This window comes from Carassius auratus, unplaced genomic scaffold (assembly GCF_003368295.1).
Source record: "Carassius auratus strain Wakin unplaced genomic scaffold, ASM336829v1 scaf_tig00001658, whole genome shotgun sequence".
NCBI lineage: Eukaryota > Metazoa > Chordata > Actinopteri > Cypriniformes > Cyprinidae > Carassius > Carassius auratus.
This window is the reverse complement of record NW_020523378.1, coordinates 101563-126283: the sequence shown is the minus strand read 5'-3', so window position 1 is coordinate 126283 and position 24721 is coordinate 101563. Positions and strand designations below refer to the sequence as shown.

The following is a 24721-nucleotide window of genomic DNA, read 5'->3' as shown; positions in this document are numbered from 1 at the left end:
AGTGTTCCAAAATTTCTTGGTAAACGGGTGCAGTGACTTTGGTTTTTCAAAAAATACAATGGACCAACACCAGCAGATGATATTGCACCCCAAATCATCACAGACTGATAACACTGGACTTCAAGCAACTTGGGCTATGATCTTCTCCACTCTTCTTCCAGACTCTAGGACCTTGGTTTCCAAATGAAATGCAAAACTTGCTCTCATCTGAAAAGAGGACTTCGGACCACCAGGCAACAGTCCAGTTCTTCTTCTCTTTAGCTCAGGTATAAGATGCGTCTGACGTTGTCTGTGGTTCAGCAAATTCCTTGACACGTCTGTATGCCTTGACCCCAGCCTCAGTCTATTCCGTGCAAAGTTCACTCAAATTCTTGAATCAATTTTGCTTGACAATCCTCATAAGGCTGCGGTTCTCTCTTTGGTTCTTCATCTTTTTCTTACACACTTTTTCCTTCCACTCAACATCCTGTTAACATGCTTGGATACAGCACTCTGTGAACAGCCAGCTTCTTTGGCAATTAATGTTTGTGGCTTATCCTCCTTGTGAAGGGTGTCAATGATTGTCTTCTGGACAACTGTCATCCCCATGATTGTGTAGCCTAGTGAACCAAACTGAGAGACCATTTTGAAGGCTCAGGAAACCTTTGCAGATGTTTTGAGTTGATCAGCTGATTGGCATGTCACCATATTTTAATTTGTTGAGATGGTGAATTGGTGGGTTTTTGTGAAATGTGAGCTAAAATCAAAAGAACCAAAGACTTAAACTACTTCAGACTGTGTGAACTGAATTTTTTTTAAACACGAGTTTCACAATTTGAGTTGTATTACTGAAATAAATGAACTTTTCCACAACATTCTTATTTATTGAGATGCACCTGTATTTGTGGCTTTTATTTTATGTCTAATCATGTCTAAATCTAAGGATCCTTGTTGTAAATATGTAATGCACGGTAATACGCAGATAAATCCATAAATTGTCGTTGTATATTCACTGAGCTATCTGATTTCAGTCTATGGTAGAGCAGCGCCATCTCATGGACGGAATCCGCCAGTACAACGCGCCTCGCAGGAGATGAAGAGCTCAAGGGCGGAATCGAATGTATCCCAGTTTCCTTTTCCCAACGCGTCACAGTCGGTAAAAGTTACAATCTTTCCTTCTATAACACAAACATCCTCAGACTCAATGGACAAGATTTGTTGACGACCCCTTCCCCTCTAAACATTTCAAACAAAACTTCCACTCCATAGTCCAGCTTGACACAGACACTTCTTGGACTCTTTTCCTCCCTAAACAAATTCCCTGATCCCTTGTTAATCGTCTCCTGTAGGATAAGATAAAATCGATTTAAAAATAAGTTTGAAAAAGTTGTCGGGAGCATGCTGGTGGTGACGTTGAAGGCGAGCGACCGTGGTGCTGTAGTTCGTTTAAAGCCTAATTTCAGCTTGTACGTTCTGGCGCTTTAATTTAGGCTTCAAAAACATAAAAGTATATTATTTTTTGATGGGGAAATACCGTGTAAGTTTCATAAACTATGACTGAACACCGAGCTTATTTTATTTGCGATAGCCTATGTGAAAATCCTATTGGCTTTTAGTCGAGGGAACCAGTGTGATGCCAACAGCCGATCCGCCTACAAAGTGACGTCACAGCTCCCCCACTCTGTACGATTTGCTACCCAACTCCATTCTCTATTTTTGTGCTTCCTTGTGCTGCCAAGCCCCTGACGTAATGCTCCGTGTTAATTATTAGCATGTGGGAAGCGATGCCGAGACTCTCCTCTGCTGCTTAAACAAGAGCGACTGACTGCGGGGAGAAAAACCTCGTTAAAATGGCCAAACACACTGACCCAGAGTGAAGGGGCACCGCTCCCCGTCCCGTCCCGTCCTGTCCTGCGACCAGCTCCAATGCAACTGCGCCTTTAGGTGAGTGACTTCTGAGCATTTTTAGCCTTTACAGTACAAACCTGGGTTGCAACATCTCTTGTCCCAGCTTTTTTTTTTTTTTTGCCACACCAGTAGTTTTCTATGGGAACTCCGAGTATGAAAAAATGGTTACGTTAATCACTAGGCGTCTGTTTTATTAAAAGTTTTGGGTTGTTTATTAATTATAACTCATGAACGGGGCATTTCGATTAATTTAGGCAGAGCAACATTAACGTTAACCCACCGAACCGCTGCGCTGATTTAGAGTGAGGAATTGCTTCATACTGAGGGGTTGTGGAAATGAAGACTGAATAGTGTGTGCTGACTTACAGTAGGGACAGTCGTGCAACAATTTTTTGGGAATGTTCTGGACAGTCTACGATTTCGCTCGGATATTTTATGAGACGATCGCTTGAGTGCCGCGTGTATGGACGCGAATAGAAACTAAAACCAGGGTTTATTTTTATTTGTTCACATCTGATGCTTTTGGAGGTAAGTGTATATTTAGGTCACCCTACCGGACTCAGAGTTGCATTAGTCCTGCGGAGTTCCCGGTTATTAGTTCATCTGCGAATAACGTCAGCGCGCGCTTTTAATAGAAGATCACTCAATAATGTTTACGCATTTTTACGAATTCCTCTGTGTCCGACAAACTTTTTTGATTAATCTCATCTCAGAACTGAGAATCAGTTTCAGAAAAAGGTTCAGTTCACTGATTCATTCCGCACGAGTTATCGTTTATCGTTACCAGTAGGTGGCGATAAGTGCTATTTATTTATTTATTTATTTGCAAAAATCGGATTTCATTTCATTGTGTTCAGATTTGCACAAAAATCGGATTTGATCTGACAGGCCGAAGGAGGCTTTTTCTGTGTAAACGAATCATTGAATTGCTCAAGCCCGAAACATTGTCTACATCGCTAGCATCGTCATAACAGCGTAACCAATTATTCAGTAGGCTATACATTAGACAAAAAAAAAAAGAGTTTGTTATATTCTTTAGTTCAAATTTGAGATGCAAGATTCACTTTTAAAATTAGTTGATAATTCCTGAATGAGATCATTCAGTTCATAACTAGATGCCCTTTTTCATTTAGTTAATAAACTAAAGCAATTTGTTCGTACTATAGTCAGTTAGTGAACTATGAGTCAGTGCATAGAAATGGAAAACTATTATTATTATCGTTCTCTTAAACGATTCGTTCCAATCACTGATTTATTCTCGAATGACACGCCACTGGATGAAGCAGGTTTATTTTGGTCTCTGGAAAGTGGAGTTGTTTCACAGACTGAGACCATGTGATATTTGCCAACGCATTGTGAATGGTTAACCTGTTCGTGTTTCTTTGAAGAAATATCACATACTTGTCGTTTTCATCTGGAAGACTCGAGCGGCAGGCTTGTGGTGCCTTTCCAAAAGCTTCCGAAACCTGCAATGGGATTCCAAATATGTAGATTATACAGCTGATAGTCTACTAGCTGGTTGTCTAATAGCTAGTGGACTACCAGCTGGCCAAACCTGCCTAAGCTAGTCCGCCTGTTTTTTGGAACTGGTTGAACAGCTTTATGACCCACCTGGACCTTAAACCAGCTTCCAAAACACAATTGCCAGCTTTAAGATGGAATTTCCACCAGTGCTTCACATTTTGTGTTTGTATATCTTTTAAAATTTGGACTGTATAATCACTACTCCTTACTTTCACAGAAAGAAAATGTTCTCTTTGGAAAATGCCATCAAGACTAAAGCTGGACAGTCAATGTATGCTGGAGGAAAGCTGAGGAAAGTTTTGTGAGCGGGTGGTCAAGTGGTCAGAGGGTTGAAGAGCTTCAAACAGGGATTGCCTACCGCCAAGCCTAACTCCAAAACACAAGAACAAAGATGCAATACATTGGTACCCACTAGCAAATAACATCTCAAAAGGCTGTTTTCTGTCAAACCTCAAGTAAAGGTGAAAGCAAGTGTGTTTTTGGATACGTCTGCGTGGTGAGTCTCTATTGAGCTGCAAAGCATCGCCATTGGATTGTGGCCATCGCTCTCTCTCCCTCTCAACAAACCCAAGTCTTGGTACCGTGAGCCTGGCCATCAGATCATGATGTTTCGTGACCAGGTGGGAGTCCTCGCCGGCTGGTTTAAGGGATGGAACGAGTGCGAACAGACGGTGGCGTTACTGTCGCTCCTCAAGCGGGTCAGTCGGACCCAAGCACGCTTCCTTCAACTCTGTCTGGAGCATTCCTTGGCTGACTGCACCGAGCTGCATGTTCTGGAAAGAGAGGCCAATAATCCAGGTCAGTACAGAGACTACCACCTTTTCTGACAGTACTAACCAAATGCGAAGAGGTGGATTTGAAGTGTGCCCAGAACAGGTGCACTCAGCTTTTTCTGGTTCATGAATAGGTGTCTGGGTGTCTTCAATTTACCCATAAGTTACTGCAATGTTAATTTGCTGTGAAATAGAGATTTACTCTGACCCCCATCTGTATGTAATGTTGAATTCAAAGTGTTGGTCTAAATTTGAGGGAGCGCTTCAATGTGGGTGTGTGACCATGAAAAACTAATAAAGAAGAAACCCATTCATTTATGCACGGGAATAAACAACCAACATGCTGAGCTGAGTGCCTGTGGATATTTCATACATGAAGATAAATGTACAGTAAGAAAGAACTAATGCATATTTTGTTCTTGCACACATACACCGTCTAAAACCGAACATGGGATTCCCATCAGAGTTTATAGTGGGCTGGGACTCATAAAGAGCCTCCTTGTGTCTTGCAGTGGTGTGTATTGTGTTTTATATGAGGGATTGTAGTGCAGCTCTTTCATTGTTGTTCTAAAACTTCAAGATGAAGACATCAAAGAAGAACTCGTGAAGTTTTTAAAGTGCTCCTCACCCTGGTGTGTCCACTGACATTAAAACCAGCTGACAGGGTGAACCCCAAGTGAAACTCTTCTGCGTGGTGTATTTCTGTTGTCGGACTCGTATGTTGTTTCTCTGAGTTGCTGGTTTGTTATTGCAGATGGTGGATTTGCATGCTTCTGTGTGGTGGTGACCTTTTAAATGAATCCACTGGAAATGTGTGTGTGTGTGCGTGTCTGTCTGTGCATGCTTACCTGTGCGATTCACCTCGGGCTGTATTACGCAGTTATGCATGTCAGCCAGAGCAATGTCAGCTTCCGATTACTCACCAGACAGCAGGGATGCTTTGGTTAATCAGCATATTTTCTTTCATTCATGCACACATCTGGTTTAGCCTGGACCCTCAGAAAGGATCTCAAACTGAACTCACTTAAGGGGTTTTAGTTGTTGTTTTCCCATGTGAAGGTTGTGTTTTGACTTGTTTAGCTCATAAAACTTGTAATTGATCTTACACTGTTTTAAATTATTTTGACTTTGGTGTGGTTTTGTATTTGAAGCCAGTTGAAGGCTTTCTAGGAAAGTTTAAGGCTGTTAGGTGTTTTATATATATTTATATATATATATATATATATATATATATATATATATATGTATATATATATATATATATATAATACTGTAATGTAATAATATTCTGTAACATAATGTAATTAAGTTGATAGGTTAGCCGAATGACTGCTTCTGTACAAATTTAAATGAGTCATTTATTATTAACCTATTTTATCTATTTACTATGCAGAAATATAAAATATAGGATTTCTAAATAATATAGTAAGTATATAAAATAATCATATGTTTGTTTATATATGATCTTTTATTTATTTTATTTTTTACATTAAATTTTACATAATATTTTTATAATTGTATGTAATTTAGGTACTTAAAGAAGAAAAACGTATATGTGACGAAGTTGTGGAAATAACACAACAGAAAATGTAGATAGATTAGCTTTGTTAGAAAATGCGTCATTTTTGAATTATCGCTATTGACAGTCCCAGTATAATTCAATTCGTTTGTTTATATAGCGCTTTTCACAATGCTAATCGTTGCAAAGCAGCTTCACAGAAAAATAAAGTCTCTATTACCTCATATTTCTTAATAGCTTATTAGTTGATCTCATGTTGATGTCCATATGGCAGAAATGTATGGTAAAAATCAAACAATTAATGTCACGTATCAAACAGACAGTAAACACTATTAACGGCAAAGATTATATGTTGTGATCAAACTTATAGCAAGATTATACTGTATATAATATAGCATAACTTTTAATATATGTTAAATATATTTCTAATATTTTGTACATCTATAATTATTTGTAATTTGCCAATTTTTTGTTTTAATTTCCCATATTAATAGTAATTACTGTCTTTTGTTAATTTATGTATATATATAAACAAATTTCTTTCTCTCTCTCTACATTATAGTAGTTACTTTACAGTTAATTTAGATCTTACATATTTCATTATATTACTATTATACATATATAAGTTGAATGAGGGGTAAGAGGTTACTTGTATGAATGAATTAATTTAAACTCAGCATGTCAGTTTGAAAAATATTTTAGAATGACTATTCGCATCTATCTTCTGAAATCAAAGACCCTTTTTATTTTGCAAACCAGTAAACGACCACATAAAGACATTCCCATTCATTAAAAATGGTGCATACGGAGTTAACTCGCAGCTGGAAGTTGAGTGGAAAGATGCAACTATTTGGAAAGAACCGCGCCAATGAGAGGAATCCACAATGACCTACTTAGTTATTTCCCTCTGTGAAGGAGCTGCCTTGTTCCCCTGACCCAAATGATGCAGCTTATTTGCCTCTCATCTAAGCATCATGCACTGTTACAAAATGCATGTGTGTGATTTGCATTTGACTCACAGGTGGTATTGCGTATATCGTATTCAGTTTCGTTGTCTCAAATAAGGCTATTTTTTGCTTTGGTAGTTCACATTTCCTCAGTGCTGCTTTCATCTAGTTATTAGTCTTAACCACCATTGGTGCAGTGGTTTAATTTGGCATCTGTGTGATTGATTTTGAAGACCGTGAATCCAAAACACACACAAGCTTACACAATCCCAACTTAGGTTTTGTTGTTGTTTTGAATTTTTCAACCGTTCCATCCAGCATGGACAGTCAGATAAAACAGAGAGTGTCTGTGTGTCTATGTGCGTAAATGGGAGAGGGTATATGTTTGTCGGAATATTATTCCTGTCTGAGCTGGTGTTTAACCCTTGGCCCTTTTTCCGCCCCTCCACCTCACAGCCCAGAGGCAGCAGAGTCCGGACAGGAGGGGCACTGTTGTTATGAATGACTGACTTCATACCTCTGTGTGTGCATGGGTGTGTGTTTGAGATGATGAAGGCTCTCGGAGTTGTTTTTCCAACATGGAGGCCTCTGTGTAAGATGCACGGAAATGTACCTTCAGAAATGTCATAAACATCCATATGTATCTAAACCAAACCAGCAGCGCTGAACTGATGCTTCCTGTTGTGACAGTATTTTTGAGTCCTTCTCCCTCAGTCATACTGTAAGTTTAATGTCAAACTGTACAACTATAGTGTATAGTAAATCTACAGCTTAGAAATGAAATGTCATGGCTTAAGTATTCAAGGGTTTTCAGTGTCCCATAATTCAGTTCTACTTATAATCACAGCATAACATGGTTCTTTTTACTTTTTGCATTGTGTGGATACTTTTTTTTTCCCAAAGCAACTTGCATGTGTTGAAGATAAATGTTTTATATCAGTTGTTGTTACATTAATTGGGAATCAAATTAATTTTACTGTTGTTAGCCCCCTGCTCTATTGACAGAGGTTCAAGAAAGCTCATTTTAAATGTACTTAATATGCCCCAATTATTTCCCTTTTCTAATGTTTATTTTTTTATGTCTAATGCATGTCTAGAAATCACTCACGCAACAGAATATTTGGCATTTTGTAAATTCAGTTTTTAAGTTATCAAGCAGTTGTATTATACTTGTATAATTTATTTATAATATATACTATATGATATCTTATGTGTATACTGTAAGTTCATTTGTAAGGGTTTTTGAAAGTTGTAAAACCATTTGTGACAAACAATTTGGTATATATCATAGATGAATATTAAGACGGCAAATGATAACTTAAAATATTTAATTGAAATATTTAAAAAGTATATAAATTCATTTTTAATATAGTAAAGGTGTTTACATATTGTTTTTCTGCTGTGTGTGGCATTTCCACTTTTTTACATATTTTTTTTCTCCCTTCATTAAGAGAAGAACTGAATGCAGTAAAACTGGGCATTACATTTTGAAAGGAAGATAATTAGGCAGACCTGGTTCCAGAGTTAAATCACTGAGGGTGCTTCTTAAATTAGTGAGGGTGCTCTAGTTTTAATGCATATCTGTTTTGGTCTTATCACGATGTCATTCATTGCAATTTTGAGAGTGAATCCCACATTTATACTGCTGTCAAATTGTTGTCAATTATTTCAGTTTATCGCAGTCTCAGAAAATTCTGTTATAATCAATGTGTCACTCTATTTACAGTTCATTATGTGTACATATTGTTATACTGAGAGGATTCGCTAGCTTGCATAACTAAGCAATGAACAAAACACTTGTGTTTTGGGCTGGCTATTAGTGGATTCTTAAACACCTCTAATAGGCCATTGCATTAAAAAAATCAACAGATAGGCCTATATCTGGGATTGGCTGCAAAGCTCAACACTGCAAAAACGCATTGTAAATAGAAACCTTTGATGTTCTTCTGACTGCAAACACAAATATGCACCAGAGTGTTTGACAAATCTGTTTTACCAGTACCCTACTTTACAGCTGCACCTGAGGGTGCTCTTGCTTTCGATTGATGGTGCTTAGCACCCCTGTAGAACTGGGCCGGTAATTAGGCTACATTAAGAAGTCAATTTCCATTTTGAATGATACAAGTCTGGTTATGAGGTTGTGTGCTTCACTGCAGTGTAGAGTTCACTGCTTTCATCCACTGGCCTTGAGACACACCTCCCCTAGTGACCAGTGTCCAGACTCCAGACCCTTGTCCTCTCCAGCCGGTTTGTTTTTTCCCTCTTCTGCACTTCATAGAAACGTCACTGAGCTGTTTGGAACAGAAAGAGTGCTTGTTTCTAGATTGGGTGTCGAACTGTTACATCGCACCCACGCATGAGCAAACAGTTTATTTCTGGCCCTCGCTGTGTTCCGTGAACTCATGCACAACCCCAGGGACAGCCATGGAGAACCTGCCAAATATATTCCTTTTGCTCTTAATAAAAACTCGGCTTTTTTACTACGTCAGCCCTTTCTGAAAGCATCAGATGAGTGGAGTCCGTCTGAAAGGCCTTTTCTTGTCTTCTCTGTTGGCTTGGCCATTTTACAATAACAGCACTTGAGTAGAACAACTGTCCAGTGGTGACATTAATAGGTAGGACTTGCAGAACATCTGGAGAACTTTGTGTGAGTTGATGTTCTGTCCATCATAGGGTATATATAACATAAAGGGTACAAGGGGCCGTTTCCATGTAAGTTCTTCTGCACCGCAAGGCTACTAGCCTGTTCGTAGTCAATAATACTCCCAGTATGATGAATATCAGTGGTTTTAAGTTCTCAGCTGCAGGTAAAATAGAAGCATCATTCACCTTGAATTAAATATAACCACAGATGGTGCTAGGAGGACGTTTCCTGTGATAAGTGGACAAAATCGCCAATATCATCTGTCTTACATTGTTTCTTTGGGGTGTTTTTCCCCCTACAAAGTTGTCTTCTTAGCCATTCCTGTACTTGTTTATCTCCAGACCTGAAGACCCTCTTCTTCTTGTCCAGCAAGTCTTTTTTGGCTGTGGTGAATTCATGGCTTGTTTTTAGTGAAACACAGTGTGCTTAAAGCTATTGTTCACCCAAAAATGAAGATTCAGAAATTAAAAAGTCATTAATTTCTACCCTCATGATGTTTTAGAGCCACAAGTGTTTTGTTTATCATAAAACTAAAAATGTTAGATATTTTTAATGAAACTTTGAAAGAATTTCCATTTTAAGTTAATTCCAAAAAGTAACTTTGATGAATTTACATTTTTAGGTGAAGTGATTCTCAGCTTAACAAATCTTGGCAGTAATATAATTTTTTTTTTCATTTGTTTTAAGTAATAAAATGATTTTTAGATTAATTGAAATACGAAATACGTCATCTTATAACCTAAATAAATATTGAAATGTTCCTGTTCGTAATATATCCTAAATTTAATTTATAATCAGTAAACTGAAATGTACACTTTTTATAGCCTATAGATTATTTAATCCTGTACCTCTTGACCAACTTCAATTAATTATTAAATATTCATAAATACTTTTGACCCAACCTTTACCATCCATCAACTGACGGTCTCCATCTTCTCACTTTGTCACTTAAATGGCAAAAATACAAATTTTTATTAGCTTTTTTTAAACTAAATATTTAAAAACATCATATATTAATGTTTTGTTGTATACAGAAGCCTGATATATATATTAGGCTATATCAAAATTCAAGGACTGTGTAGTGTAATCAGCAATAGCATTGGCCTCTCATACACACTTTATATTTGTTTCCGACTCAAGTAAAGTTGTTGAAACCCTGGCGCCGATGTTCACTTTGTTCAGGTGTCTTAGAAAAATGCTGAGCATGGATGACATCACCATTTGAGTCAGTCTGGGTGATAACTTACTCATCACCTCTTTCTCATCTTAATGAATGGCAAAATATGCTCATATCAGCGAAAAGGAACGGATGACATGCAGGTACTTGAAAGGCATAAGATATATCACCCTTTCTCCCTACTGAGTAATATTTGCTTTCCTGAGTAACGTCGCTGAATAAGACTTTCCTGTGAACTACTTCGAAATAACTTCCAGTAAAAAAAAAAAAAAAAAAAAAAAAAATATATATATATATATATATATATATATATAAAACATTCAAAAGTTCAGGGATGCATTTTTGTATGTTTTTAAAAGTAGTCTCTAATGCTTACCAAGACTTTGATCACAATACAGTAAAATAATTTTTTCACGTTTAAAATGATCTGTTTTCTATTTTAATAAGTTTTAAAATTGTAATATATATCTGGGATGGCAAAGCTTTATTTCCAGCATCAATACTTGTCACATAATCCTTTAGAAATCATTCTTACATGTTGATGTGGTGCTCAAGAAACATTTCTTACCACTATCAATGTTGAAAGCAGTTGTGCTGCTTAGGAGTTTTGTGATGGTTTTTGTGAGTTTTCAAGATACTTTGATGAACAGAAAGTTCCAAAATTGAAACTTGAAATCTTTTGTAACTTTATTAACGTCCGTACTGTCACTTTTAAATAATTTAATGCATATTTGCGAACTAAAGTATTAATTTCTCCTCTCCACAGCCTCATGCTCACGGTTTCATGGTCTCTCTCGCTGTCAGACCGGTTCTATAGATCACGCCATACGAGGGGTGAGCTGTCAGTGCACGCTTGACTTCAGCTCAGAACAATGCGTCAGAAGACACACTCGCTCTTCACATACCCAACAATTCTGTTTGCTTTACTGTCTTGAGTGTGTCTCTTTGCTGAGGCTGGTGTCGTGTCTCTTTGCAGCTACTGTTTAGTATGCGTTATTCTGCAGCTGGTAAATGCATAGCGCAGCCAGCTGCATCATGGTGCCACAATGCAGGACTTTGTTCAAAAGTGCTGATTGTGCTTTTAAGAGGTCAGGCTGAGATTTTCCCCCTCCCACAAGTTCGCTCAGCTCTCTCTCCAGACAGTCGTGAAGCAGGAGTGGGTTTGTATTTAAGTATGAGGATGTGTTTCTTTCACCTGCCCTAAATGGGACCTTTTTTCACGGATCGGCCCTTCTTTTTGTGCAATTATATAACCTCCGCAAAGGAATCTCTGCTCTCTCTCCTCCAGGTACGGAAATGAAGATTTATTTTTCGAATAGGAAAATAATGATCAGTGAATGAGGAGGGGGTTCAAGTAGCACAGGGGCCCAGACATTTCCTTAAATAGAGCTCTCTGCGCTCAAATCCGCAGACTTGAGGCTCACATTCCAGGAATAGCTCCGGCTGTGACATACTGCGCCATTTGAACACACACACAACCCTTGGAACGTCCACAGGTAGACTAAATTTCCACTCCATTCCAGCACATCTTTTACAGCTGTGACGGTCGTCAGGTTACAATGGCACTTCCTGCTCAATGTTGTCTTGTCTGGAGGGCATGAGTGGAGAAGGTTTTTGGGGTCAAAGTCTGAGGCCTCAAGAGTTTCCTCACTAACTGCTGATGAGGTGTAATATCAGCAAAACCATCCATCATATCGAAACAAAAATACAGTGACTAGGCTGTTCATTATTGTAATCATGAAGGAATCGTTCAACATTGTCGACATATTCTTTGCAGTTGTTGTCTCAGAGATTATCACAGCTAAATCAAAATACCGGAATGTTTCTTTTTTCGGGATCAGGCCAAACCTGTTTTTGCATTACGGTGAATTTGGGTCAGGATGGAAGCGGCGGAGCTCATTTGCACAGGTTGAAAGCTCATCTGGGCTTTCATCTAAACACGGTGAAGATCAGATAGAGAAAACGCTTTGGGGTCAAGTCTTGAATGGGTTCACATGTGGGCTGTGACGAGCTTCCTGCGTTTGAGAGCGAGAGCTCATCATCCGTACCGAAACAATAGACACACGCACAGATGACTCGGAGCCACAGTGACTGCTGTGTCTACTGACAGAGGCAGGTGTTTCCCACTTTGTTGTCTGTCCAGCTGAACTCAATGGATAGTTAGCCTGCGCTGCTATTTCCAACATCGAACAGGATTAGCGGCCATAAATATCACTGGGTTGAAGGAATAGAGGAAGAAAGTGTACGCTCGAGCACAGACAAACTCTCAGCACAAAGCGCTTTCCAAGCCAGAATTAGAACTGTCGGCCTCATTCTCTAATTTCTACAGCAGACGTAACATTTTGTGATTGTGTGTGAAAAGGAACTGAGGAGGCGGATGAGCTGAGGCTGCATGCGTAAGCCTCTGGGTAATTAATTCAGCTGACCGAGGGCAACTCAGTCTGAGTAGGAGTCAGGAGGTCATGGCCTTCGAGACAGACGGAGGCCGACAATCAAACCCAGTTTCAACCAAAACGGTGCTTGTGCCAGAGTTGGTACTGTGGCAAACCTCCACAGATTTAACTGGCCTGAGAGCCAGTGACGTAACTGTCTGTTACAACATAACACGCCCACAAACAAACTTGCTGTGTCATGGTCTTTGTCTGTGTTTATTTCCAGTTTTGAAAATCTAAAATCCCATCTTGAGGCACCTTCTTTAAATTAATTTAATGAACATCTTTAAATTATTCAAAACAATTCATATGAATCAGTTTATATGTTGATTATTAAAATTAATTAACAAATAAAATCATATATGTATGTGTATATAATTTTTTATACATAAAATATTTCAGTGTATGTGTATACTGTACATATACACATTCTTATATATTTAATAATAATTGAACCAACTAAATATTGTACTTCATAATTAATTTCATTTATATATACTTATGTGTGTGTGTATTATTATATATATAAAATAAATTTTACACTGTGCGCACAGTATGTATATATATATATACACACATTTTAATATTTTATAATAATTTAATAAATTGTATGCTTCATAATTATTATCTTTGGAATGGAAAGGGTTATTAGTAAATGTCTCATCTGTATGTCTTTGCCCAGCTACTGTACATGCTGAGTTTTAGTGCACTGTAAGGCCCAGACGATGCCTGTGGGGTCCGGGCCTGTGTAGACCTGTAGAGACGGAGCCGTTGCCTGTTAAAGCTGCTGTTGAGGAAAGGTGGGACCACTAAAGTTCAGCAGGGGCTTCTTACGTTCTTTCCTTCTCTCTCTTTCTCTGCCAACTAAAGCGTCAGCCTCTCCAGAGCTTCACGCACGCCCCCCGTGGGTGTCATTTCAGGATACCACACATCGATTGGGTCATTTTTTCATTCTTTCCTCAGTTACTTCTTGGAGTGTCATCTGAGGCTTTTCTCTCAGCTTCCCACTCGCAGGAGTGTCTTATTCCAGACTCCTGGGAATCTTTTCAATGGGGCTCTATCCTTCACATGGGAGCGTTTCCACTGGTCATTAGGTGGAATGCTGTTTGGTTTAGCCATACGGTAATTCTCCTCTCTTTCGTTCTCTTCCCCTCCCTGTCCTTTCTCCATATCATTGATGCTCCGTATTTCTCTCCACCCACTACTCTGCTGAATGCATTAGATCTTGGGGAGCCCGTTTAAGGAAGTGTTTGCTAAAGTAGCATTGAGGGGGATGATCTCAAAAAGAAGGTATGTGTCTAACCAGCGTCGTTTCGGATGCAACGCACCCCAGTCGGAAACTGTGCATTCTTCTGTTGGACCTGTGGTATGCCAGCACATTCCGCACTGCTGAGCTGGAGCAAGCAGCCGGAGGGATGGGTGGGGCATCTCTCTCTCTCTCTGTCGTTCTTTCTCTTCTCACTCTCTAGCCACTTTTTCCAAATAGGCCATTTTTCCTTTCCCCACTTTCCCTCCTGGAAAAATCTTCCAGGCGCAAGTTCGTACTGTGTCCACAAACCAATTCCAGAGTTGTTTTTTCCCCTCATAAGTGGAAAAAAGTACAGACAGACCTAATTTTTAGACCTTCTGATGTGTTATACAGCAGGTTTGGTTCCTGTGCCTGGTGCGTATTGGTATTATTTGTGAATATGAGCTAAGGTTGTGTGTTTCCCTCATAAGCGATTTAAAAGTGGTGGATCATCGTCATAGGAGCACATTGTGTCCCTACTGTGTTGACTCAACAACTATAAAAAAAGGAATGATCCCATTCTAAACCAACTCTTGCGGTGTTTGTTGTGCTAACAAGACAAATGTTAGACAATGGTTGAGCCCAGGATCACCATGGATGCAGCCACATTATAAACTTTCACAAGAGTGAACTATAATGTGTTTTTTTTTACAACCTTAAAAAACACTGCTTTGTTAGTGCTGTTCAAGTACTTTTAGTATCTAATCTTCCGTTCAAAAAGTGACCTGATCAAAAGTGACAGTAAAAACATTTACACCTGTAAGGTTTTCTCAAAAGATTTTTCAAAAATATGAAAAATCATTATTCCTCAAAAAATATTTGGAAGCAAAACCCAGCATTGACGAAACCAGTTTTCAGCATTGATAATAATAAGAAATATTTCTTGTGCACCAAATCGGCATATTAGAAGGGCTGAATTGAAAAATCGTAAAATAATGGCTGTTGAAAATTCAGCTTTGCATCCACTGGAATTTAAATTGTAGTAATATTTTAAATATGACTGTTTTTACTGTATTTTTTGTTACGCTCTTATTTTGTTTTGAGCTTTATCTTGTTAAAGCTAGTTTTTAATTATAGGTGACATGCTTTAGTCCATCTAACAGTCCTTTAAACCACATTTTCATATTTTAATTGTGCATGGAATATATTTTTTTCATTTATCACACTGCCAAACTATTTAAAATAAAAAAAGAGGCAAAAAGCTGATGCAAAAGTTGCAAATAAAATAATATTATATAATATAATATAGTATATGTGTTTGTATACATGTAATTTAAAGTATAATTTAATCAGCAAAATTGTTATTTTCATTTATCACACCGCAGGACTATTAAAAATAAACAAAAAGGTAAAAAGTTGATAAATAGTGTGATTTAAAGTATAATTTAATGCTTGTATATGAAATATCTAAAAAGTACCATATAAATGCAGCTGTAGCATGGAATAACTATCTGATGTATCAGTATATTTTGTAAAGGAGCAAAGGTGAAAGCGAGGTCGCAAAAGCAGCTTCTAATCCCTTGTCTTTCGCTGACCTTACTGTGTGCAGTGTGTCAGCACAGGGTTCAGCTGATGCAGTCTCTGGTGGTCTCGTATAAATAGGGTGTTATCGCCAGTCCACTGGTGTTGGGAGTCGGTGTTGTGGCCGTCCTATTTTTAGCATGAGAGAATCATGTGTCTGACAAACACATCTCCTCCCATGCAGACATGGGCGTGTGCGTGACTGTTTATATGACTGTGCGTGTGTTTTTATCAGCCGCCAATTGTGTCCCTGGTGTTAATGGAGCATCTGGTGGCATACGATGGGGGTTGAGTGTTATCGAGGCGTGTATCCAGGTCAAGAGGGGCACTGATACTGTTATAGCATCATGCAGGGGGTTTATGTTCGGTCTCTCATTAAAAGTGACTCAAAGTTCATCTAATTAAAAGGGGAAAACATCTGTCTGCATATGGACGGCTGAATGGTCTCTAATGTGCACTGCTTGGGTTTAACCACCCATCTCTGTCTGGTGAACAGCATGTCTGTCTGTATTTCTGTTTGTGTAATGTCTGTTGATGTAAAAGGATAATTGTGTTGCATTCATAACACAATTATATATTATATATAATCCGTAAGCAAGAATTTACATTGAGTAACTAATCAGTTGAATATATGATTCAGTGACTCATTCATAAAAAATGTTTGCGTTTTGAATCTGTTTTCGAGCTAATCTGTTTTAAGCATGATTCAGTGACCTTGGTTTTAAAGGCAGTGGCTGAATTTGAAGTAACATACTACTCTTACTATTTCTGACTTTATTTGTAAAAATGACATCAAATTAACCAATTCAGCCAGTCACTTGTTTTGTTTCTGAAGGAATCTGTTTTGAACGAATCAGTTGATTAATTGATTTATTGATTCACTGATATATCTATTGTTAACGTTAGTGTAAGTGGTCATGTTTTGCAGGACTTTTAATAGGAAGAAAAATATCATTTCTGTGTAAGGAAACAATTATTATGAACAATTATTTGCATTATCAATTTTCTGTTTTCTCAATGTGTTTTAATTACATCATGCCATTATTTTCTTTAGTCTGTTTCCAAAACAGTGCATAAAAATCATTAATGATTCGGTGTCAAGCTTTTTAAAAAAATGTTTCATTTCAGAATAAATTGTCGGCGCTGATAGCTTTGTGGATAGTAGTCAACAATTTCTGAATAAGTAATTTTGAATGAATCAGTTTATTGAATTTCTAACTCATAAAGGCAGTGGTTAAATTCAAAATAGCATGCTAGCATACTAAATTAAGTAGGAATAGAATGGTGGTATCATATTAATTTAGACATGTTAGATTAGCCCCCTCTATTTCTGAAGACATGTATTCTCTCTAGCGTTCAATACCTCTTGATCATTGGTTTAATAGTTGTCTTGTTATTGTTGGGTTATAAATGTAAGAGTCTTGTTTTATATCTTATTTCTGAGATTTATTCTATCCTGTACAGAACTTTGTCCAACTTCGGTTGTTTAACAAATACATGTAGTGTATGATATTCTGAAATTATCCAGTCACTTATTTTGTCCCTAAATGAATCAGTTTTTTGAACGAATCAGTTGACTGAATTCATCAGAAGTCATGGTTTAGGGAGTCTCAGGAGGAATAGTTTCTCAGTGTTTTTGCTCAGGCCTCGCTCTTCTGGAGTAGTTTGTGTACTCAAACATTGTGCTGTTGAAGAGCAGCTTCTATTTTAAGCCAATCAGAAGGTTAAGTGGAAGGGGTGGAGGAAATACAAATTATGACCGAACGCAGGGATGTTTGAAAGCTTTGTTTGCAGAGGGCAGGCGCCACGTGGAGTTAACCAGAACTCAGTGTTTTACTGTCTAAAAATGACTCTGTAGAGCCTTAAAGAAGGGCTTTCCTCAGACTGACCGCTGTGAAACAACTGTGATTCACAGACTCCCTGCAGAATGTTGCCTTCACTACGTTTCTAATCATTATTATTTCTATTTTTTTTTGTTAATCATTTGACAGCACTATATATATATGTATATATGTATAGAGAGAGAGAGAGAGAGAGAGAGAGAGAGAGAGATGGATAGATGGATATAGATGGCCTTTAAAGTCATGTAATGCTCACTTGAATTAATCTTAAAAATGATAATAAGAATTTAATAACACTTCTAAATTATAGTGATGTGATGCCTAAAAGAAATTCTAGCAAATCATGTAAAAACAGTTTATTGTAGTGTTTTTGTTTGTTTGTTTTTTTGTTTTCTTTTTTTAGTATTTTATTTTATTCAGAAACAGTATTCTTTAATAAAAAAAGATAAAAGATATAAGATTTTTTTTTTTAAACTACACGATAAATTAGATATGTTGCCTTGTCAACTAACTAAAATAAGTTTAGGTTGTAGTCTTAAAATGAATAAAACTGATATAACAATAAATGTAAACTATAAAGTAATATTTCTTAAGATCAACAATTATTAATAATGACAAAAGCACATAACATGAAAAATGATAAATGAAATCTGAAAATATAAAATGAAACACTAAAACAAAATGATATTATATTTTGTAAATAATAATAAAATAACACTTTAGTTGTGATAATATAGAATTTTAATATCTGGTTGTTAATCAGTCAGTTTAATACTGGTGCATCTCAAAATGAGTTTTGCTATGTTTATAAATTTGTCAGAACTAAATGCAAGTACACAAAAAAGTGTGTCACTGTCAGTAAAATGTGATTTACATGCGTGTTTTTTTTTTTTTTTTTTTTTTGCAATATCTGGTGGGCCTGTTCTCGCAAAACATCAGATGTAGGATTCAGTGATGAATGGGGAAGGGATAGTGTGAGAAAGGTCCGACGTCTGCGATCGGATCCCGAAGGAAGTGAACGGGGGGATGGTGGCAGAGGAAGTCAGAATTCTTGAGATGAGTAAGCTGCATTGTTTTAGCAGCAGCACTCCCTCTATATCCAGCTGGATGGGTGGAGCGAAGGAAGAAGAACTGTGTAATGATGGAGGAGCTGGCAACCGCTGAGGTAGAGCAGGACGCTGGCCAAGTTGAATGCTGGGCTCTAATTTTAGTAGAGGAGTGTTGCTGAGGGTCATGAGGACTTTATTACCAGATAAACTCATCACAACCTTTGGCAAAGCACACACTGAACCGTGCTGAGTGGTGACACATAGTGGTGGACGTGTGACCTTCTCTCATCACTCATTGGATGTAATTTAGGAAGAATTCTCGTGTTTCCGACGAAGCACTTTAATCCAATTTGGGTTTTTGAAACTTTCCCTTACGTATTTCTTCACATCTTGTAAACGTTAAACATCCCTGTAAAGGAATAGTTCCCTCAAAAATGAAAATTGACTCGCCCTCAGTCTGTCCAAGATGTAGATACGTTTGTTTCTGTATCATAACAGATTTGGAGAAATTTAGCATTCCATCACTTCCTCGCCAGTGGATCCTCTGTTGTGAATGGGTGCCGTCAGAATGAGAGTCTAAACGGCTGATTAAAAACATGTTTTTAAATAAACATATCCATCATTAATGCATTTTAACTTTAAACCGTGAAAAACCAGTGAAAAAATCCATCCCCTGTTGGTTTGAACTGTTTTCACTTTTAAACAGTACTTCATCTGTGCATATTATTTCTCTCCTGATTCAGGTGAGATGACACTTTTTATACCGGAGAAACCAATATTATGGATAGAAGACTTTTATTTTGAAGAGAAGCAATGGTTTGAAGTTAAAAACACTTTGAGTTGGTTAATTGCAAAACAACTTTTCACTTCACAAGATGTTAATTGGTGGACTTGAGTCATGTTGATTACTTGTGGATTACTCTGATGTTTTTATCAGCTGTGTGGACTTTCATTCTGACGGCACCCATTCACTGCAGAAGGATCCATTGGTGAATAAGTGATGTAATGCTATATTTCTACAAATCTTTTCTGATGAAAAAACAAAGTCATCTACATCTTGGATGACTGGAGAATGAAACCGTTTTCTGCAAACTGTAAATTTTTGGGTAAACTATTCCTTTAACACCACATGTTTTAAAATGGTTTGTGATTGTAGTTGCACAAACATGGTCTTAATTAGTACTTACTGAGGATATGAACTTGATCAAGTGTACACTATTTTATTTCGCTTTGTAATAATTGGATGTTGATTTAAACTCTGGGTAAGTAACTGAAAAGTTGAGGGTTTGAATAGCCTTATAGATAAAGGACCACCAGGGGGTGTGAACTGGGTTTGTCTGCTTGCCCTCTAGAATCCCGGAGGCCCATCAGTAAAAATGGAAGTGCCTGAAAAAGACCCCCAGAGAGACACTTAATCATCAGTCCACAGTCGTCCTCAAGTCTAAGCGTCTGTCTTTAGCATGACACTGGTATGAGGTCTAAACAAGCATAGCTTCATGCTAAACATGACAGAAGACCGCTGAAACATCTCTACTCGTACACACACTGATGAAACATTTATGATCCTGTTTTATTAATACTACAATCATTTTAATTTGCAAAACATTTCTGTTGATCTAAGGGTAACGTTTATTTTCGATATTTGTATACTGGTGAACACGTCAAGGTCAAATTTTATCCCAAAATCAAAAGAAAAGGACACTTAATACATTTTTATTCAACATTTTAGTTGTTTATTTTAATATTGTCAACATTAAAAGCAGGACAGAGCATACTACAATGATGTATACCGATTTTATCATATATTATTTTTGCATATGCGTTGAGAAATACATTTTTGGAATGAAAAAGAAAATGCTCCTAAAAAATTGCTATTTCTTTAGGAAAACAATATCTTAATTTAGATTTTGGGGTGAAATAGAACTGGACATGTTGTTGACCGCTTTCATGAGATTATGATCATGTATCATTAGGCCTACAAAAAGATGTTTTTGGATCCCACTTGTGCCTCCATGTCCAAAGTAAAGACAGACCCAGAGAATAAATGAGTCCTCGACGTGATCTAGAGGTTCACTCTGTGGCCAGCGTTCTCTATTATTGGTGGTGGACAAAGCCTCTGCCGTGACCCCAAAGTATCTATAGTTCCTATGGTTCATTTCTGAGGCGTGTCACAATAGGTTGCATGACCCTGGTTATGAATAGTGTCCTCACCAAATGCTTAAAATGCAGAAGTTATTTTCAAGGAAGAGTAAAAACAGGGATGACCTGTCCATGTTATTTCATCCAGGCATATATCACTTTGTAACTTCCATACATTGCAATAAACAATATCTATCCCATGTTAAACTCATTTTATTTTATTTCAATGTGCCCTTTTCTGAGAACTTATGCTGAAATTACAATTCTATTTATTTAATTTTATTGTATTTTATTAAGGTTATAAATTCCATTTATTTTAGTATATTATTTTATTTTAAGGTGACCTTTTCTGTGAAAATGTGCTGAACTTTTATTTTATTTTATTTTAAGATGTTCTTTCTGTAAATGTATGCACAAACAAAAAATATATTTTTAATTATAATAATTTATTTATTTATTTAGGATGCTCTTTTCCGTAAACTTCCCTGTTAAAATGTTTATTCTTCTTTTTCTTATTTTGCAGTGGTGATCAGTCATTGGCAGAGTGAGCCGAAAGAACGGGTCATCTCTCTGGTTCTGACCCACCTGCCTCTCCTCAAACCGGGCAACGTTGAGGCCAAGGTGGAGTACATGAGTCTCCTGCCGAAGATCTTGGGCCACACCATCGAACATGGCCGGCACTTAGAGGAAAGCAGGCAGCTTCTGTCCTACGCCCTCATCCACCCCGCAACCTCCCTCGAGGACCGGGGGAACCTCGCCCTCTGGCTCAACCACCTGGAGGAGCGGGCGGCTGCCCGAGGAGCCGGAGACTCCCTTGAGCGCGTGTCTTCATCTCACCATGGGCAGCCTCCGCACCTCTACCCCCACCACCAGCGCTACGGGTCTGACGACCGTCTCAACGGCTGGCAGGGCTCGAGGGACTCTGGGCTGGGAAGTTGGCAGCAGCAGCAACAGAGCTGTGAAAACGGGCACCTCTCACTGTACCCATCATCATCCATGCCCTCCACTATCAACGCTGTAGGTACAGGAAGTGGGACCAATACAAGTGAGTGAGCTATTCTACACATTCGGCTTAACGTGGGACGCCGTCTGTCTCCCATTGCTTAGTCTGTCCATAACCACAGGTGTTTCATATAAGCTAGCTGCTATTTTGTCTATTGCGTTTTTGGCAAGTGCGATTAAAACAGCTGCAGATCCAGATTAGCAAGATGTCAAGTCTTTCAACGTTGATATTATTATGACCGTCTCAAATCCCCACTCATTTCCTCCTGGACAGTTCAGATGTTGTACTAATGACTTGAAGTTTATCTTTCAGATGTAGGAGCATTCAGAAGTACGATAGCCCACGAAACGAGGGGAAAAACGTGTATATGCAGCACTGCTGTGCTGTGGGTGTAACAAAGATATTCAGATTGAACATATCTGTGGTCAGAGCATGATATTTCCAGCTAAGAATGCAAGGGTCTTTTTTTCTGATGAAGGAGACAGCTGAGGATATAAATAAGGGCACATTTAAAGCACTGCTCCACCAGATCCTCTTTATTTTTGACTACTTAGAAAACTTAACAGCACAAAGGACTGGTTTCACAGCTCACCTCCAGCAGCCTCAGGATGTAGGCTTTAAAAGTATTATCTTATCTGTCCACTGGACAAATAGTGCAGTCCCGTTTTTACTCATTGTGTTAAATGGTTTAGGGAAACCCTCTGTTTCATGTTAACTAAGGTTGCATATGGATACAGATTCACAAGCTTTCTTTTGTGATCAATTATTTGTAATTTGGATTTGATACAACTCTGAATTGTTTGGGCATTTACAAAAAAAAAAAAAAAATTAATTAAAAAAAATTGCATGCCCAAAAAACTACCTTCCAACATGATAAAAATTAACAACATGGCCTACACGAGTAATCAGTGGAACCAAAAACTCCACTGACATTGCATTTCCTTTGTAAACCTGTGATGTAATTTAACTCTTATGTAATTAAATCTACTAATTTACATACAAAAAAAATTACTAAAGCACATGACAAAATTACTAAAAAGTACACATATTAAACTTAATAATACTTTAATAGTATATAAGTAATACTAAATCATCACCGGTGTAAACAATAAAAAATACATTATTTTAACAATACAAAATGTAATTGTTTTGTTGTAAAATGATCTCATCGATAGCAATAATTTTTCATCCATTTCTATCTTAAAGCCTGTGAGAAAAGCATGGATATAGTGGATTGTAAGCACTGATGAATGAATGTATTACATTTCTTCTATTTAAAATAATAGTAGGTGGTATATATCATTTTAAAATAATTTATCCAAATTAAATACTATAAATTATAATCTGCTTACAATAAATTTTATAAAGTTGGCTTCATTATTCATATTCGTAATTTTTGGTCCATGTAGGGAATCAGGTGGACGGTGAAACTGGCGCTAGCTTCTTTATTTAAATGTTTTTGTTTAATTAATTAATAATGTAAATATATTATTAATACTTTATATTAAAGGATTCAGTTAATTGTAATTTTGCTCCATTCATGGTATAAGATCAACAAAGTGAAATGGGTGTAAATTTACTTCTTTCCAAAAAACCTTTAATCATGATTGCTAAGACAATAAAAAACATATTTGTCTCCTTGACAGAGGAGAATAAAATCTAATAATATATATGACCATCTTTGACATTTTTTCCACATGCTCACCAATGAACACTTGTAAATTGAATTAGAACAGCATCCTTCTTTCTTTGCCCACACAAACACCCTCTCACCTCCCCAACTAAGCACCACATACCATCCCAGCTCTTCCCTTGTAAGGTATCCTTTGTGAGGGTTTGTATTTAGGGAAAATGGCTAATATTTAGGGACTGGAACTTGTAATGTTAGCTGGGCACCTATTTTAAACTAGCCCGCGAAGATCTATACATAGTCCAAACATTTACAGCCGCATATAGGAGGAGAGAACGCTCTCCACTCGGCCCATAACGTATCTTCTCCATCTCATTCTCTGTTTGTTTCCTCTTTCCCCTCATCCGTGACGAGGTTGAATGTTCCAGAAGAGGAAGACAGACTCACCTGTTTAGTAGGTGAAATGGAAAAGACTCGCAGCTTGTTTGGTTTGCCAGGTTTTCCCCCATTAGTGGAAAGAAATAAACTTGTGTTTGTTGTGCTGGCTAAAGCAGTTTAGAGCTACAGAACCTGTTAGTCAGACTAGAGTCAGATGTTTGCCATGTAAGTTGTTACAAATTCCAACCACACACGAGTCTGCTTGAACATGTGGGTCTGGGGTACAGTTCACATATATATATATATATATATATATATATATATATATATATGTATGTGTATATGTATGTATATATATATATATATATATATATATGTATATATATATATATATATATATATATATATATATATATATATATATATATATATGTGTGTGTGTGTGTGCTTGTCTTTTGGGATTTGGAACTAGGAACTTTAATTCAGAACTGGTTCTAAATCTTCAAGACTCTTGAGTGTTTCTTTTTAAGTGTTCCTTGTAGTGAATCAAAACTTACTGTGCAGCTTTAGTAGTGTAGTCTGATTCACAAATAAATGACTCTAACGAATCAGCTTAGTCAGATTCCAAACAAGTGAGTCTGTTCTAGTCAGTGAACCAAAAACAATGCAGTTACTGACTGCATTTTCATATGACAACATATTAAAGTTACATTTTGTGTTGTAAAAAATGGCTGAATTAATAAACTAAATACTTTTTTACTTTTAACTCTTACTTTAAATCTGTTGACTAAATTAAAATAAACTCAATCTGAAGTTCAAAATGAGTAAAACTACAACCGAAATAAATGTAAATGAAAGCTATATATATTTATTTATTTATTTATTTATTTATTTATTTAAACAAATAAAACTGACCTGAAAATTGAAATGAAGTCAACTTAAAACATTAAGTAGTATAATATTTTTTAA

General features: G+C 37.2%; 1 protein-coding gene across 2 annotated transcripts in view; it reads left to right on the top strand.

Annotated features, from left to right (window-relative positions):
• The first annotated feature begins 1651 nt into the window (after nucleotides 1–1651).
• The window catches only part of LOC113069479 (protein Smaug homolog 1-like), a 40015-nt gene continuing 16945 nt past the window's right edge, over nucleotides 1652–24721 (top strand). The window contains exons 1-3 of one of the 2 annotated variants that reach the window (XM_026242576.1): nucleotides 1652–1923; nucleotides 3629–4209; nucleotides 21265–21786. In XM_026242576.1, coding sequence (XP_026098361.1) covers nucleotides 4014–4209; nucleotides 21265–21786 — 718 coding nt within the window. In that variant the 5' untranslated portion in view covers nucleotides 1652–1923; nucleotides 3629–4013. The remainder of the gene's footprint in view (nucleotides 1924–3628; nucleotides 4210–21264; nucleotides 21787–24721) is intronic. The other variant, XM_026242575.1, reaches the window with a different exon arrangement.